The sequence below is a fragment of the Daktulosphaira vitifoliae genome, unplaced genomic scaffold, assembly GCF_025091365.1.
Source record: "Daktulosphaira vitifoliae isolate Bord-2020 unplaced genomic scaffold, ASM2509136v1 Scaffold_1, whole genome shotgun sequence".
Lineage (NCBI taxonomy): Eukaryota > Metazoa > Arthropoda > Insecta > Hemiptera > Phylloxeridae > Daktulosphaira > Daktulosphaira vitifoliae.
Genome location: NW_026099572.1, coordinates 72,996,886 through 73,012,529, shown reverse-complemented (window position 1 = coordinate 73,012,529; position 15,644 = coordinate 72,996,886). Strand labels below are relative to the sequence as shown.

The 15,644-nt window shown below is 24.9% G+C and overlaps 1 protein-coding gene across 3 annotated transcripts; it reads right to left on the bottom strand.

Annotated features, from left to right (window-relative positions):
* Window positions 1-26: 26 nt before the first annotated feature.
* LOC126904555 (phospholipase A2 hemilipin-like) lies at window positions 27-14,843 on the bottom strand. 3 transcript variants are annotated; one of them, XR_007703772.1, is made up of 7 exons: window positions 13,852-14,835; window positions 11,348-11,484; window positions 4,247-4,386; window positions 4,027-4,186; window positions 2,433-2,564; window positions 2,008-2,124; window positions 698-813 (listed from the first exon to the last, which is right to left on the bottom strand). XR_007703772.1 is itself a non-coding variant. In XM_050683675.1 (6 exons), exons 1-6 carry the CDS (start codon window positions 13,855-13,857, stop codon window positions 684-686), a joined length of 705 nt encoding a protein of 234 aa, XP_050539632.1. In that variant the 5' UTR covers window positions 13,858-14,833; the 3' UTR covers window positions 192-683. The 3 variants fall into 3 exon arrangements, 2 of the variants coding, with proteins under 2 accessions (XP_050539643.1, XP_050539632.1); XM_050683675.1 differs by lacking the exon at window positions 2,008-2,124 and having other exon boundaries at window positions 192-813; window positions 13,852-14,833; XM_050683686.1 differs by lacking the exons at window positions 2,008-2,124; window positions 2,433-2,564 and having other exon boundaries at window positions 27-813; window positions 13,852-14,843.
* Between the last annotated feature and the right edge of the window lie 801 nt (window positions 14,844-15,644).

Here is a 15,644-nt window from a genome sequence, read left to right as displayed (position 1 = left end):
ATTAAAAATAATAAAAATATCATTAAAATTCAGGTTTCATATCTTATCATAACAAAAAAATACTATTTTTTTAATATTTATATTGTTTAATAATTTCGTGGTATTAAAAAAATAAAATTGTGTTAATCTTCCATGTATAAAATTTTAGTGTTCATAATTAAACTTGAAGCAGACATGTTGTTGTAAGTTCTATAATGATTTTGAAAAATGTGACTTCTTATTATTTTTCTTTTTTAAACTTCATTTACATAGGTATTTTTTTAAATACTCTTATGTATAATTTTTGATAGGTAAAATAAAATTTCATAAAAAAATTTTTCATGAATAAATCAAAAATTGCTTTTTTAATATAACTTTCAAGTGAAAATATGTGTAATGAGAATATATGAAGAATTTTAAGAGTTTTAGTTTCTACAATTATTAACAAATTCTTAAAAAAATATATATATAGAGTCAATTAACTTACTACATATGGTAAAAAATTTAAAAAACTGGGCAATAATTTTATTTCCCAGTCCTGATAAAAGTACATGTTTTGATTAAGAACAACACTTAGGAGTACTTTTAACAATTAATACAATCTATTGTTCATTTTATAAGATGCATCTATTAGTAGGTAAATGCCCATATTATATATAGTAATATCCACAATAACATATATTTCTGATATTACTAATACATTTCTATGCAAATTGCAAAAAATCAGTGACCACTTTAGCAAAAATCTTAAACATTTTGTCTGTTGTCATACGTTGTCTTTTCCATCCTTTTTGGTTAAAATTTGGAGTTATTTGAAACTGCTCTGTACAATTTCTAGAATCAAAATATTATTTATTAATTAAATCATTTGTAAAATTTCCAAACAAATTTATTTACCCTGTTAAAAAATTGTATGTAGTTTCAAAACACCTAATTTATCAGTCATTCAGTTCTATAGAAGTAATATCAACTTTTAATTGTTCATATTTTAGAAAAACATTAAGTTAATTTTATATGAATAGGAGTCAAAAATACCCTTTTTTTATTTAGTTTTTCATTTACCAAATTATGTAGATATGCTTTACATTATGTATTTTTAAAGCATTTTTTTAGGTTTTGGCCAATAAACATAGCTTTTACTATTTTTGAAAAACATGCGTTTGTGCCAATTTTTACTTTAACCCTTTCAGTACACTATTTTATACCCATCATTTTTCTATTTTTTAATTTGTGATCATAAATTTTTATTAGGGAACATTACTTCCAAACACAAAATATGCAAAACGATGTAAGCAATGTAACTGAAGTAATTTTTTTCTAAATTTTAAAGTTTTAACAATTTTTAAGTTGAAAAATTAATTTTTTAACCTATCCTAGGGTCACTTATTACAAAAAAATTCATTATGATTCATTATTTATTAAGTTGATTATTAATTATGAGTTATAATAAAATTTGATAATTTTTGGCTAATATTATTTAAAATTTAAAAACTATATTAAAAATATTATTAATTTAAAACTTGAAAATATTTAATTTAAAAAGCCCAAAAAAATTAATAAAATATATACATATCTCGAAAACAATGTAACCAATATCAACTCTAATCAAATACTATTACTACAATTGAAGGAAACCACTTTATGTACCTTTATAACCTATAACTAGTGACGTAATCATTAAGTAATAACATCACATTTTGCCAGTTTACATTAATTTTATAATGAATTTTTCAGTTAGCCAACATCTCAATTAATCAAATTGTTTTTATTTTTAAATATTTCTATTCCCTTCCTTTTATTAAGTTCTTTGTAATTATTTACGTTTTTAATTAGTTTTATAGTTTTAATAGAGTGATTACATGTCAATAATATTTAGCCACCGGATATTTATCAACTTCATTGAAAAATTACATTTTCGTCATACCCATTAAATCTAGCTATTTCTCCTTATAACGCCCAGTTCCTAATCAAAATCGATTTATAATCTATTTTATTAATCAGAATAAATAAATGATCTGTAAATCTTACTATTAAAAGCTGCCATTTTGGGTTGCCAGCTGTAGTTTGAATTGTTCAAAATATAACTGAACATGGGTTTGTTTTTCCGATCAATTTCAAAATTTTGTTCCGCCTTTACTCTTTTAACTAATAAATCAAAAAAAGTAATTTAGGGATTAGGTAAAAATTAAAAACATTCACGACTTATATAAAACTTAAAAAATAAATAAATCTCCACTGGCTGAACATTTATTAACATATAATCACTCTATTAAAACCATAAAACTAATTAAAAACGTAAATGTTTACAAAGAACTTATTAAAAGGGAGGGAATAGAAATGTTTAAAAATAAAAACAATTTGATTAATTGAGATCTTGGCTAACTGAAAAATTCATTATAAAACATTGTTTTTAATTTAGTGTCATATTAACAAATTTAAATATTTAACTGTACCCAAATAAACATCGCTCTTTAAAGCAAACCATTTTTGCAATATTGAAGAATAAATTGCCAATAGTATGAGCTGTTGGTGAGTTGACTTTATTTAAGCACTGTTGAAATTGTGTGTCACAATCACAATGTGATCTAAAGTTTCAAAAAATAAACATATATATATATATTGAATTAAATTAAATTAACATATTTCAAAATTAAACCATATAGGAATTTTTTTATCTTGTATGTACTAATGGTTGCCATATTTTATTATTATTATTTTTTTAAATCATACAATTTTCCCTTATACAGGAGGCGTTCAAAACTTAAAAAATACGTATAATAAATAGAACTTTTTCATCTTAACTTTTGAAAATGTTCCGGTAATACTGCGTCTTTTAAATATATGTTAAATTAAAGCTTATGTTATGTACTATAAATTAAAAAAAAAATTATTCCGACGACTTATCTCTATGTGCAAATGGTAGTCAAAATTGAACAAAAAATATAAGTTAATTTTGCTTTTGGAATAATCCGCCAATTTCTTAGAATTAAACACTATCTACAGATTTACATCGAAGCACTTCTTATGATAGTGATTTTAATCATTGTCAGATATCATCTATATTTGTCCCAACTATGCCACGTTTATACTTTGCCACAACTCCACTATCCTAACTTTTTTTATTTTGAACAGTACAAAATTCAGACATTTTTTTGCGACTTACCCTAGAAATGGACTAGCGCATAAAATGAGGACACTATTTCTACATGAATTAATTTTTATATATTTGAATTTAATTTTTAATACATTATTTTCTCAACTGTATTCTAATACTACAAAGGATATTCAAGAAATGGTTGCTGTCCAAGGTTAAAATTTGAAATAAAAAAAAATTTTACAATTTAAATGAAATAAATATTGATTTTTTTATAAAAATTATCTAAGATATTCAGCATTTATATTAAAATTTTACCTTTTTGTTTATTTGATTAATAGATGCTCAGTCTGGATTGTCTTATGAACCATAATAACTATATAAAAGTGATACTATTTTATGCTTACATTTATGCATTTTTTACTTAAATTATATTATTCTTGAACAATGTTAACTGTAATATTACAGAGTTTTACAGCTTGTAAAACAATTATCAAATGATTTTCTAATAATTATTCTAATTTCATAAATACAATATAGCTCTTGAAATGTATTGAATAATGAAATTTTACTAGTAAATATATTTTTTTAAATACATGCATAATTAATATTATGTTAAAATACATATTATTTAATAAAATATTATTTTTTTAATTAGTAACTTTTAAAAATTTTAATATTAAATTATTTGCTGTTTAAGTTTAAAAACTTGAATATTATACTAGGGTCGTTAAAAACCATGGTTAAAAAAAAAAAAAAATCTGTTTAAAACATAAATAAACATTTTAAATGTTCCATAAGATCAATGTAAATTTTGAAATTTTTGATGTTTTAAACATTGTTTCAAATAAGTATTGTTTAAAACATAACAACCATGAATTATACTTGATAAATTGTTTTTGATTTCTAGAGTTCATTATTTATTATCATAAATAATTTTTATGTAAATTTACCTTGTATAAGGAGAAGTATTGCATAACTTATCTGTACATTGGCCAGTTTCCAGAAACCTTGTACAATGGTCATGTTCACGGCAACACGAATCTTCTTTTTTATAAACTCCCAAGTCAGAATAGCTTTTAGCTATATTACCAGGTCCACACCATTTTGTACCTAGAATAAAATTATCATAATTATTTTTTTTAAATAACTTCTTAATGTTATACTTATTACCGGGGTATATAAATCCAATATTTTGACTTGACCTTTTAAATACATTTTCGCAAATTTTAAAAAGCATATCTATGGATTCTGCTTGTTGGGCTTCATAAGTAAAAAATGGAAAATTTGACATTACACGCTTTATATCTTCACTGTAATGTAAATAATACATTATTTAATATTATTTACCTCGTCAGCAATTTCAATGTTGTTTATAACATTATTGTTCGCCTTTTAGAACTAGATCACGTGTTACACATGGTTATTATTTTCACGCACAAAACAATTTAAAATTCTGCGTGGATATTAGGAAGTAAGGACTTCAAAATAACAATCCAAGGCTTTAGTTAATGAATTCTATTAACCACTATAGTTTCCATGTCGAAAACTAAAACAACTTAAAAGTATTATTTATACACACAGCTTTGTATTAATGACAGTTACATCTTCTTTAAGGTTAATGTCTGACCTCACTTGTATATATTTAAATCACTTTTACATTTATGTATCATTTTTTAATTGATTGATTTCTACTTCTTCCATATAGGAAAAATTTAGTTATACGTTATTTCATTGTAAACATGAAAGATATACAATTTTTATACATAAATCAAAATGTGTAATACATATTAGAAATACTTTTTAAAATATCTAAGTAAAATCTTAAATTTCCAATTTTTTTATATTAGAAGAACATTTTTTACTTATTCTAATTATGATGATATTTCAAAATGAAATTTTATGAATAAATAAAAATTAATGGTTTCAACATTAAAAAAAAAATTAAGATCGTAAAATGCTTTAAGATATTCAACATTTATCATTTAAAAAAAATCCTAGGTAAAATAAGCAATAAATAAAGGGCGTCCAAAGGAAATTTTTATGATGGGTTAGGCAAAATATTTTTTAAATATTGGGTTTTACTGACCGCTTAACACACACAGCGTTAAAGGGGTGGCCGAGGTCTTCAGTCAAAGAACCGTGCTGTTTTGAGGCTTTGACATAGACGCAACAAAAGAGAACTTAGTCTCCTTAGTTAATGAATTAACCTTTTGAAATCATAACACAATCACTACATGATATCTCGTTACCATAAATCCATAATCATATAACCCCATAACAGCATAACCCCATAATTCCATTTGTATCAATGCAAATTTTTACCGTTGTTCATGATATGTTCAATCAGTGAAAAGAAACGTAATATTCCCATAACATTTACATTTATATAGTGTACTCATTCATGTTTTATTCTAGTTATTTCATAAAAAGTCTTATGAGGCTACATGATGTACACATCCGATCGTGCAACCTTTCCGTAATGTACATCGAATAACGCTAATACCAACGGTTCAATCATTGTTTAATGGTTTTATAGGTTTATAACATTCGATTTCACTGATCAAAACTATTCTGAATATTTGTGACGAGATGTATTAATATAGAACTTCAGAGTTTACTTGTGCGCAGGTGATTTTAAACTTACTCAATAGGTTTCGTTTGATATGGGGTTTTGGGATTATGAGGTTAAGGCGTTATTGAGTTTCATTTCACTGATCGAACGTATCAATATGTCCGTAAAAATTTGNAACATATTACAAATTGATTCATATAAAAAGAACAATAAATAATATTTGAATTTATATTATATCATTATTTTGTAATACCGACAAATTCTTATTAATCTAAGTATCTTTAATCTATATAATATGATATATTTAATACTTAAAATTAATGAAATTTATCGAAAAGAACATGCCCCCCCCTTGACACCGTGAAAAGACCACCTACTACTGTACATTACAGAGAGCGCTTTCTGTTCCGTTTCCGACTTACGCCAATACTGCTCTGTTTTTGATTCGAGTTTTGTGTCTTTTAAGCAATTTTTGTAAAGCGATACGTATTCGTGTATTGATATAATTGTGTTAATATTTAAAAACGGCCAATTACTTAATTTGTATGTATGTAAATACATCATTTGTGCGGCCTATTCTTTGGATTACGCATCAGTATTTAAGAAAATTATTCTATATAATTCTATGTTAGGGACTAGTAAGTGGTTCAGTTAGTTGCGTTATTTAATTTGTTGAATTTATGTTAATCGTGTTACCATTTCAAAATTCCTATATGTACATTAAATTACAATACACACATTGGTTTCTTTTATAGTTGAATTATTCTTTAATTGTGTATTGTAATTGTTATTGAAAGGATAATTCATTAATTATTATTTATCCTAGTATTATATGATTGTAATTGATTCAAAGGTGAATAGCAGTTCTGTTCCATCAGCCAATACGTTACGTGGTATGCTTATGACGACTACAAGAGTAGAAACCGACCATCATACTGTACCATCACTACCCTTGAGTAAATGAAAACTAACCTTCTGAATCCCTGGTACTGTTTTTCAATATATTGAATCGGCCAACACTTGTATACGCCATAAAATGGCGGCTATCAAAAATACGACTATTATTCATGAACTCCTGGTACCATTTAACCGTTTTATGTTTTAATAGTCGAATACACCGATTTCGCGTGTACGTGTCGATTAGGTTGTCTATATAAATTTCCTAATTTCATACGCTTAAAATTGTTAAAAAATATAATCCAATTATACAAGTAAACACTTATTTTTCGCATTTATGTAGTGCATGAATGAGATATTTAAGTTATTCGTATAAGCATAACTAGGTACTTTATCTACCTTAAAATATATTCTTTAGAGATGTTATAAATTGTAATTGGCATATGGTCGGTAGGCTACGGGATGAAAAATCTTAAGGCTTCTGGGTTCCGACCTTTTTTCAGGGGTCGATTATAGGAAATTTTGCGGTTTTAATCATGTTACGTAGTGTCGTGTGAGAAATAAATGATTATTAGTGTGAGTGTCCATTATTGGGAGTATTTTCGTCGTGTTATAGTCGATAACAAAACCGGTTGTNTTTTTAATTACAAAAAATATTTTATAAATTAATTTTTTTATTAAATTTTTTTTTAAGACGTCTGGGTACCGACCTTTTTTCAGGGGTCGAATATAGGCAATTTTGCGGTTTTTCATGTTACGCAGTGTCGTTGTGTGAGAAATAAATGATTATTAGTGTGAGTGTCCATTATTGGGAGTATTTTCGTCGTGTTATAGTCGATAACAAAACCGGTTGTGTACCTGCCTTACTTTTTGATGTAATACGATTATATTGATAACGACACACGTTTTATTTATGTAGTATAAAAACTATAGTTTAGCACCAGCCTCACTGTAAATGCTAATGGACACGTCATGATTTCTCAAATTTTAATTGATTATAAAAATAATTAAACTATTTATTTTCGACGAGTAAGAAAAACTAAATATTTACAGAAAACAAGTTAAATCATATAAGATCCACATCGATTATTTTGATGTTATAAAACTATAAAAAGCTAATTTTAATTATAAGAATTTAATTTACAAAATTACATTATTTACACAATAAAATATTTAAGTTTTATAAGCCTGTTCTTATGGAAAGTCCTTTGTCATTCATTTCTCCATTATTAATAGCAAACCTAGTTTCTTCTTTCCACGCTAACTCTATCGAATCCCATTCAATTTTTTCAGTTTGCTTAGCAATATAATCATGATATTTTTGATACGTCTTATTACTCATACAAGGCATATTTAGTACAGCAGAAAACTGTTCTAAATTTGTAAACCCCTGACCAGTATTCAAAGTAGCAGTAACAACTGCAGTATTTATACTAAGAGAATCATTTAATTTGGGATCCTCTAAATAAATAATTTCTTCTTTTTGCAAAAATTACATTCAAAGTGAAATTTTGAAAAAAAACCCCTTTGAACTTCAGTTTTAAATACAAGATTTGAAAAATTACAGGCAAATAACTCGTGTTTAATTGATTTCAAACTATTAAAAAAATATTCAATATTTATTATTCTACGACTGTTTAAATTATACCTAAAATAGTTAAATATATGTCTATTAATTTCATTGCAAAATAATACTATGAAAAATAAACTAACTCTTTTTGAATTATTGGTTGATTAACTTCTGAAGAAATTTTTTTACAAGTATCAAGAGTTTGTGCACTGGGTGACAATGGTAAAAAATCATAAAAGCTATAATCTCCAATTTTTCTAAAGGAAAAAAAAATGTTTATTTCTAATAAATTATATTTTAACCTTGTTCTTCTTTAAAAAATTTTTTCTTACTATGCAATGACAGCTTTGCAAATAAGATAAAAGCAAATAATCAAATATCATATATACAGGTATAATATCATGTATGCATTTGTAACTATTTTTAGGCAGTCTGTATTGCCCTATGCAACTCTATGGGCAACAAAATAAATGCTGCGGATAACGCACATACGTGCACGAGCATGTCAAATATAACAGCTACTGTTTGAAAACCATTAGTTAAGCGTACAAAACAACCCGTTTTATTTCCATCAGTACGACAAAAGTACTGATGTGATAAGAATTCTGAAAACAAATTTGAATTCAGTATCATGTCACTTAGGTATCAGTCAGGCCACTTTTTTTGAAATTGTGATTCCTACAACGTAAAAATTTATTTTGAAAATTTTTAAATTATTCGTAAATGTAAACTGTAATAAAGGGTTAAAAACATCGAAATTTCAAAAATATGGCCTGACCGATACCTAAGTGACATGATGCTGAATTCAGATATGTTTTCAGAATTTTTATCACATCAGTAGTTTCGTCGTATTGAGGGAACAAAAACGGGTTGTTTTTGACTAAAAAGCGGTCGGTACCTAGACGACTTAAGATTTGAAGATTATTTGAAGTCATTTTAGAGATAAGTTTTAAAGAAATATTTGATACCAAAAAATCTTATTTTAATTTAGTACTTACATTTGTACAACATTTTTATATTTGTTAAATTTTGATTTTTTTTTACAATTTTCTTATGGTATCAAATTTTAGTCCTTATTATGTAAAGGACGGAAGTAAACACTGTCTTTTTACGTATTTACTGGTTTGCGATTTCTATTCCATGGATAACATTAACGTTTAACGCGCTTTGTACAAAAATGATTATCTCTAATCTTTATTACAAAAGTTAGAAACATTATCGTATGTCAACTACAAGTATTCTATGGTTAGCCAAGTTAAAAGTGATAACAATTTTTAATTTGCGTGTTACTATCATTGTAATCATATTATTATAATTAGATTTGATAATAAATGCGCTTATTCATTAATATTCTGGTTATATTTATGATATATGAACTTATTTAATTAAAAACTCAACATGTTTTAGCAATGTTTCTACAATTTTTCTTAGTTATATTAATTATACTACTGCTTGTTTTTTAAGTCAATTAAAAATGCTTATTCAAATGTTAATAATTTTCATGGAAAATAAATCACGCACTGTTATTAGTAAATAACGTAATAAGTGTTTACTTCCGTACTTGACACAATATGTATATATATTGATAATAAATAATTCATCGCCGATTTTAATGACAAACATGCATTGATATATAATTTTAATAAATCATTTATTGAATAAAATGATTTTGAATAAACTAATTATTTTATGAAAATCTAGATATTATTTAATATTGATATTATTAAGTTTGTTTATTTGGCCATGACTTACGTTCAATGACCATTTAATCTTAGATACCTTACAGTTTGAGAATGCCATAGCAAAATACAAAATATTGTTTGTCATACTTTAAACACGCAGTTAAAAAAGCAAACCTATGACTTCTAAAATGTAGTGACTAATTAACTTTCAACGGCTTTTTGTTTTGTAATACCCATGTAAGTTTGAATTTAGCTTCTGAATTATCGAATAGAAAATACATTCATTGAACAAAAATATTCATTTACAAATAACAACTGTACTGCGTACATGAGTATTGAATATCAAAAATATCACGTTATAATTTTCAGTTTACGTTTGCTTATACTTGATTAATAATTTTTTAAGTTATAATATCATACGTGACATGAAATATTTTCATTAATTTTATTATTAATTATTTTACAAATTTTTATTGTGTTTCTAAGATTTATGAAATATCTTTAAATGGTAGCGATATTATTTAAATTATGAAGTATCAAAATTTATTAACAATTATTTTAAAGCTGCATTTATACTTGTCTTGATTAATCAAAATCGATTTAAAAAATGTTAAACGATGCACAAATTGGTGAAATTTTAATGTATATTATAATAAAATATGTATACTAATCAGAAAGAAAGTCGAATTTCTATCACAATAATCTGGAGTAGAAAAATGTCTAATCTGTGCAACAATAATGAAAAGTATATATTTGACCACCCACAAATATAATACTAGTTATAATGCTTAGTGAATTTTTTAAAAAATATAGTAAATTAATTATGTAATGCTCGTTTTGATTAAATTAAATTGCAATGGTTTTCTCAATTTGATAAATTTTATTTTTTAATAGTTAAAATGTACGTATTGGTAAGATAATTTATATTGGTTTAACCACATTTAAAATATCTAATTCGACGATACTTTAAAAAATGATGACCATCAGGTAATTTTAACAAGTTTCTAAGTAACCTGTTTTGTATTATTACGCGAGTTATTTCAAGAAACACGTGGTAGGTTTTGTGATTTGCATAAACAATAATAGTTTAATAATTTAATTTATTGACAACATTTAAAATACAGATTTGAAAATACGCGAAAATTATGAAACATAATAATGATATAAACAAACCTAAATAAAATCTAAAAAAGAAATACTTTTTTGCTAACATAGTAATTTTTATGATATTATATAATTTATCACAAGTTAATCTTTACATGACAGGCATAGACATAAGTCAGTGAGCTGGGTCCACAAAATTTTTTTATAGAAAATTATGTATATTATGTATATCTATTTTTAGAGTAGGAATTATTTGTGCACACAAACTTATGTTATTGAAAAATATTTAACCTAACGTGTCTATATGGCCGTAGAAATAATTTTCTAACCAAGATATGCTTCAACTATTTTAAAATTAAATATCCAGGCATATTCATTTTGAAAGTAATGAATGATAGTTTTAATTTTCTTATCTATATAAATTAAAATACATATGTATATCTTACCTGTCATTATATATTTTACAATTGGAAGGGCTCAACAGCGATAGTTCTAATGCTCTTGTTTTTAACTTGTTCACTATCAACAATACACCAAATGCAGGCGTTGCAATGATGAATATAAGTATTGTAAAACATAAAACCTAAAAAATAAATAAATGTGTCAACAATAAAAAATTATGTTCATCACAAAAATGCATGCTAATAAGTTAAAACTTATTATCTTCCCTGTGGAAGGGGGGTGGTACTAGGTTTACACAATGCAGATGATAGATATTTAGGGCAGCATTAAAATATACAGTAATATATGTTATAGAATTAAGAATTTTTATTTGCATAAAAAATAGAGACAATTTTTTTTTTTATAAGAAAAATAAAAAGGTTATTGAGGTAGCAAAATTCCTAAATGTAATCCTGTGTTTTAAGTGCATTAAATGCATAAATATGACATTCAGTTCAATATTGATTTAATTCCATATTTCTTCCTATGATGAATCAGGAACAAAATAACAAAAACATTGGAGAATAAATTAATGTTAGTGACGTCTGTATATATTAATAACTATTTTTTTATTTTATGATACTTCATAACATTGTGGAAAATATTATTAATAATAACATTTTTAGTTATTAGTTTTATTGAGAAAACATCTAATTACATACGTTTTATGGTCGTAATAATAATAAATAGATATTCTTTTATATATACATTCTTTTGTATAACATATACATTTTAATATTTTACATTAACTTGAACTTTAAAAATAATTTATTATTTTAAAATGTTTACAATTTTCAGATTTGTTTTAACCTATGTAGATTATAAATCAGCATACTTCAAATTAATGTTGATGATTTAAAGAATCCTAACTTGTATTTTAACTTGTTTCAAGAATTTTTTTATAGTATTTAAATTTTTAATAATGAAGTTGTGTTTAAACTAAGCCAAAGTGTACGAAAAAATCAAACTCTATTCTTATTTATACATTTTTTATGTTTATAAATTTTTGTCAGGTTTATTAAATATTAAAAATATAAGTTTTTTTACAAAATAATATGATATAATATTTTTTGCAATTTTTCTAGAATCTAGATTAGTATTGAAACATACTATTTATAAGATTATATATTTAGTAATTGACATAATAAATTCTATAAAAGTTCGGATAATTTGTAATAATGTTTATACATAAAAAAAAACGTATGCCTACACAAAATACTTGATAGTTTATTTAGTTATTGGCAACCGTTAACTTATTCTAATGCTTCCCATTTTTTTAATTGTAATAGGATGTATATAAAAACTTTCTACTTAAACTGTTAATAAATATGTTTTTACAAATATTTCATAATCGTAATTAAGTGTTAATTTATTTTACTTGTCCAGGGTAAATTATTTGATCTATCCATTGAATATTCGTTAAAGCCGATTGCTTAACATCATTCGCAGAAATTAAAGAACTTAGTTCATCTAAAATTTCTTTCGAATATAGTTTTTTTAATGACTTTTTTTAATTAATTTTTAACAAAAAAATGTGCAATTTTAGTTTGACCTATGTTAGACATTTGTTTTAGCCTCTCAACATTGTTTTTAAAACTTCTATTATGCTAAACATGTCTAGTCTTTTAAAATTATTTGAGTTTTTGACAATAATAACGTACACCTTCTTTTAAGGACATAGCCCCAGAATTTATTAAAAGGTGAGAACATATTCAGAAAAATATTACAACATATTGAGAATCTTTTACTCATTAATGCAAATAAAGCAGGCAAGCACGGACTGGCAGAATTATAATAGCTGGATCTTAATAATTTCAATAATGAAAAAAAGGGGAATGTTGTTTTTTACGGCCTGGATTTTTATTTTGAATCAAAGATAATTAATATGATACATAGATTTATTTGTTTTTATTTACCTAATAAACAAAAAAAGAAAAGCCTTTTAAATTCATGTATATTTCCCGTTTAAACCTTAAAGGTCTCAGTACGCTTCTGATAAGGAATCTTATATAAACTTCAAGATGATACGAAAAAACACCTGACAAAATTGTAATTTCTAACACATCAAACCATTCTTGCGTCAAAAACAATAAGTCAATTAGAAACAATTTTTTACTTTTAAAAACATTAAGGAGTTTCTAACAAAGTTCAACAGAAAAAAGGGGGGTTTAGTTAAACATTTTTTTGGGTATGAAATTGCTTTTATTCTGACTACTTAAGTAATGGTTCGCTATTAATTTTTGAGTATTTGCTTCTTCAACTCCCTAATGTGTTCGAACTTGATTCAAGCTTCTTTAATTTTTGTTCAAAATTGCTATATATAACAAAAATGTTTCTTTTTATTGTTTTAAAATTAGTTTTGAATTTAGTATTACATTCTAATATATTACATAAAACAATTTTTTTTATATAAATAAAATATTTATTTCTTTATTAAACGATATTATAATTAAGCACAATCGATAATTTTTAGTTAAAAATATTACGCAAATGAAATGTTTATTCTTACCTTCATTTCTAAAAATTTGGACAAGCTAGGTATCTAATCTTGTGCGGTATTTTTTTTTTCGAAAAGGATGAAAAATTATTAATTTTAAATTTCTATGTTTTTTATTAAACACGAACATATAAATTTCTTAAATTAATTTTTACTTTTTGAAATTATTTAGAGACTGTTTTGTGATACCACAGGAAATCTATTTAGCTTCCTGTTTGCATCTAAACACTTAACTCTGTTCGCGCAATATTCTTCGCACAACCACCTAAAACTAACTGAACACCTAACACAACACAGCACACGTCGATCGACCGCCGATCAGTAATCGGCTGTGTGTTGACCTCCTGGTGCTGGTGTTTAGTCTGTTAATTGTACACCATTCAAGGATACATTGATGTCTTGTCGAAGCGTTTTACAATTTTCATATTTACTAATCAATACTGCATATAAACACGGAAATAAGGTTTGAAATGTACAAACAATATTTGAAAATTAAAGATTAACCAATACGGGTTAAGTATATTCTTAAAAGGAAATAATATTCCAAAAAAATAAATAAAATTGTGGAAAAATCACGATATGATATGGGGGGAAACTTCAATTGACTTAGTCTGAGATGTCCTAAAAGGTCGAATTCTCTACTTTGCTTCAAGTCATTTAACAGAGTAGTCATGGAGGGAGTGGTACAGTCATACAGTAAATTATTACTATTAACAATGTATCATTTTTGGCGCTAGTAAGGAAATTTGATATATCAAAAAAAAAAAAAATTGAATTTTCCTGAGCAAAAATCCTGACTATACCATTGAGCCATTGTTACCAGTATTTGTGTTTTAATTACAATTATAACCACATTTAGTATTACCTTGCCGTCCTCGTGCCCGCACTATTTTTAATTACTTCGACACAAATTCTATTTTGGATACGTTATATACTTACATATGATGATGTGGTAACATTGCATTCATTAGAGTACCTTGTGATAATAAATTATCCGAAAAATTTAAAAGCATTTCTTCATATTATGGAGGCTCATTCATTAAAAAAAAAAAGAGTTAAATATATAATGTTTAAATTAAATATTTCAAGTCTGTTTTCACAAAAAAAAAATATAGTTTTAATTAACAGTTTTTTTACTGGATATTAAAATATACAAAAATAATTTATTGATATTTCAGTATATGCTAAAAATTATGTTCCCACAAAAAATATACGTAAATCAATAAGAGTATTTTCATTAACAGATAAAAAATTGTTTTTTTTTTACTTGAATGACATTTTTTTCTTGGTTTAGCTATTAATTGCTTGTTATAAATAAATTTATGAGTTCAACAAGAATAGCATATTATATAAGTATAAAAAATATATTTTTAATTATATAAATTACAGTGTTTATGTTATTAAAATTGTCATGCATATCTTACTCACTTTTGACTTCTTATTGAAATAAAGTGTCGAATTTTTTTTTTTTTTTGTATTATCGGAATACAAACTAACAATTAAAAATATAATGCTGAATTTAAATAAATTTGGCTGGTGGTGGTATATTAATAACTTGTTAATACATTATAAAATAATGACAGAAATATACTATATAGTCTGCAGGCTGTGTCCAACTACAATAAATCTAATACATTATTTCATAATTCGGCTAAAAATGAACCTATAAACATTTTTAATAACAAAAATAAAACTGGTTTGGGAATTAAAATTTATCTTCAAGATCATTAACTTCCAAACTTCATCTTTAATGAATTAAATGTACAATTTATAGGCTATAGTTTACAATCTCGACATTTTTTTTT

Coding starts and splice junctions, on each gene's coding strand:
- LOC126904555 (XM_050683675.1), bottom strand. Junction 4,187..4,246: donor TATTGGATTTATATACCCCG/GTAATAAGTATA, acceptor ATTTTATTCTAG/GTACAAAATGGTGTGGACCT. Junction 2,565..4,026: donor AATACTTCTCCTTATACAAG/GTAAATTTACAT, acceptor TTGAAACTTTAG/ATCACATTGTGATTGTGACA.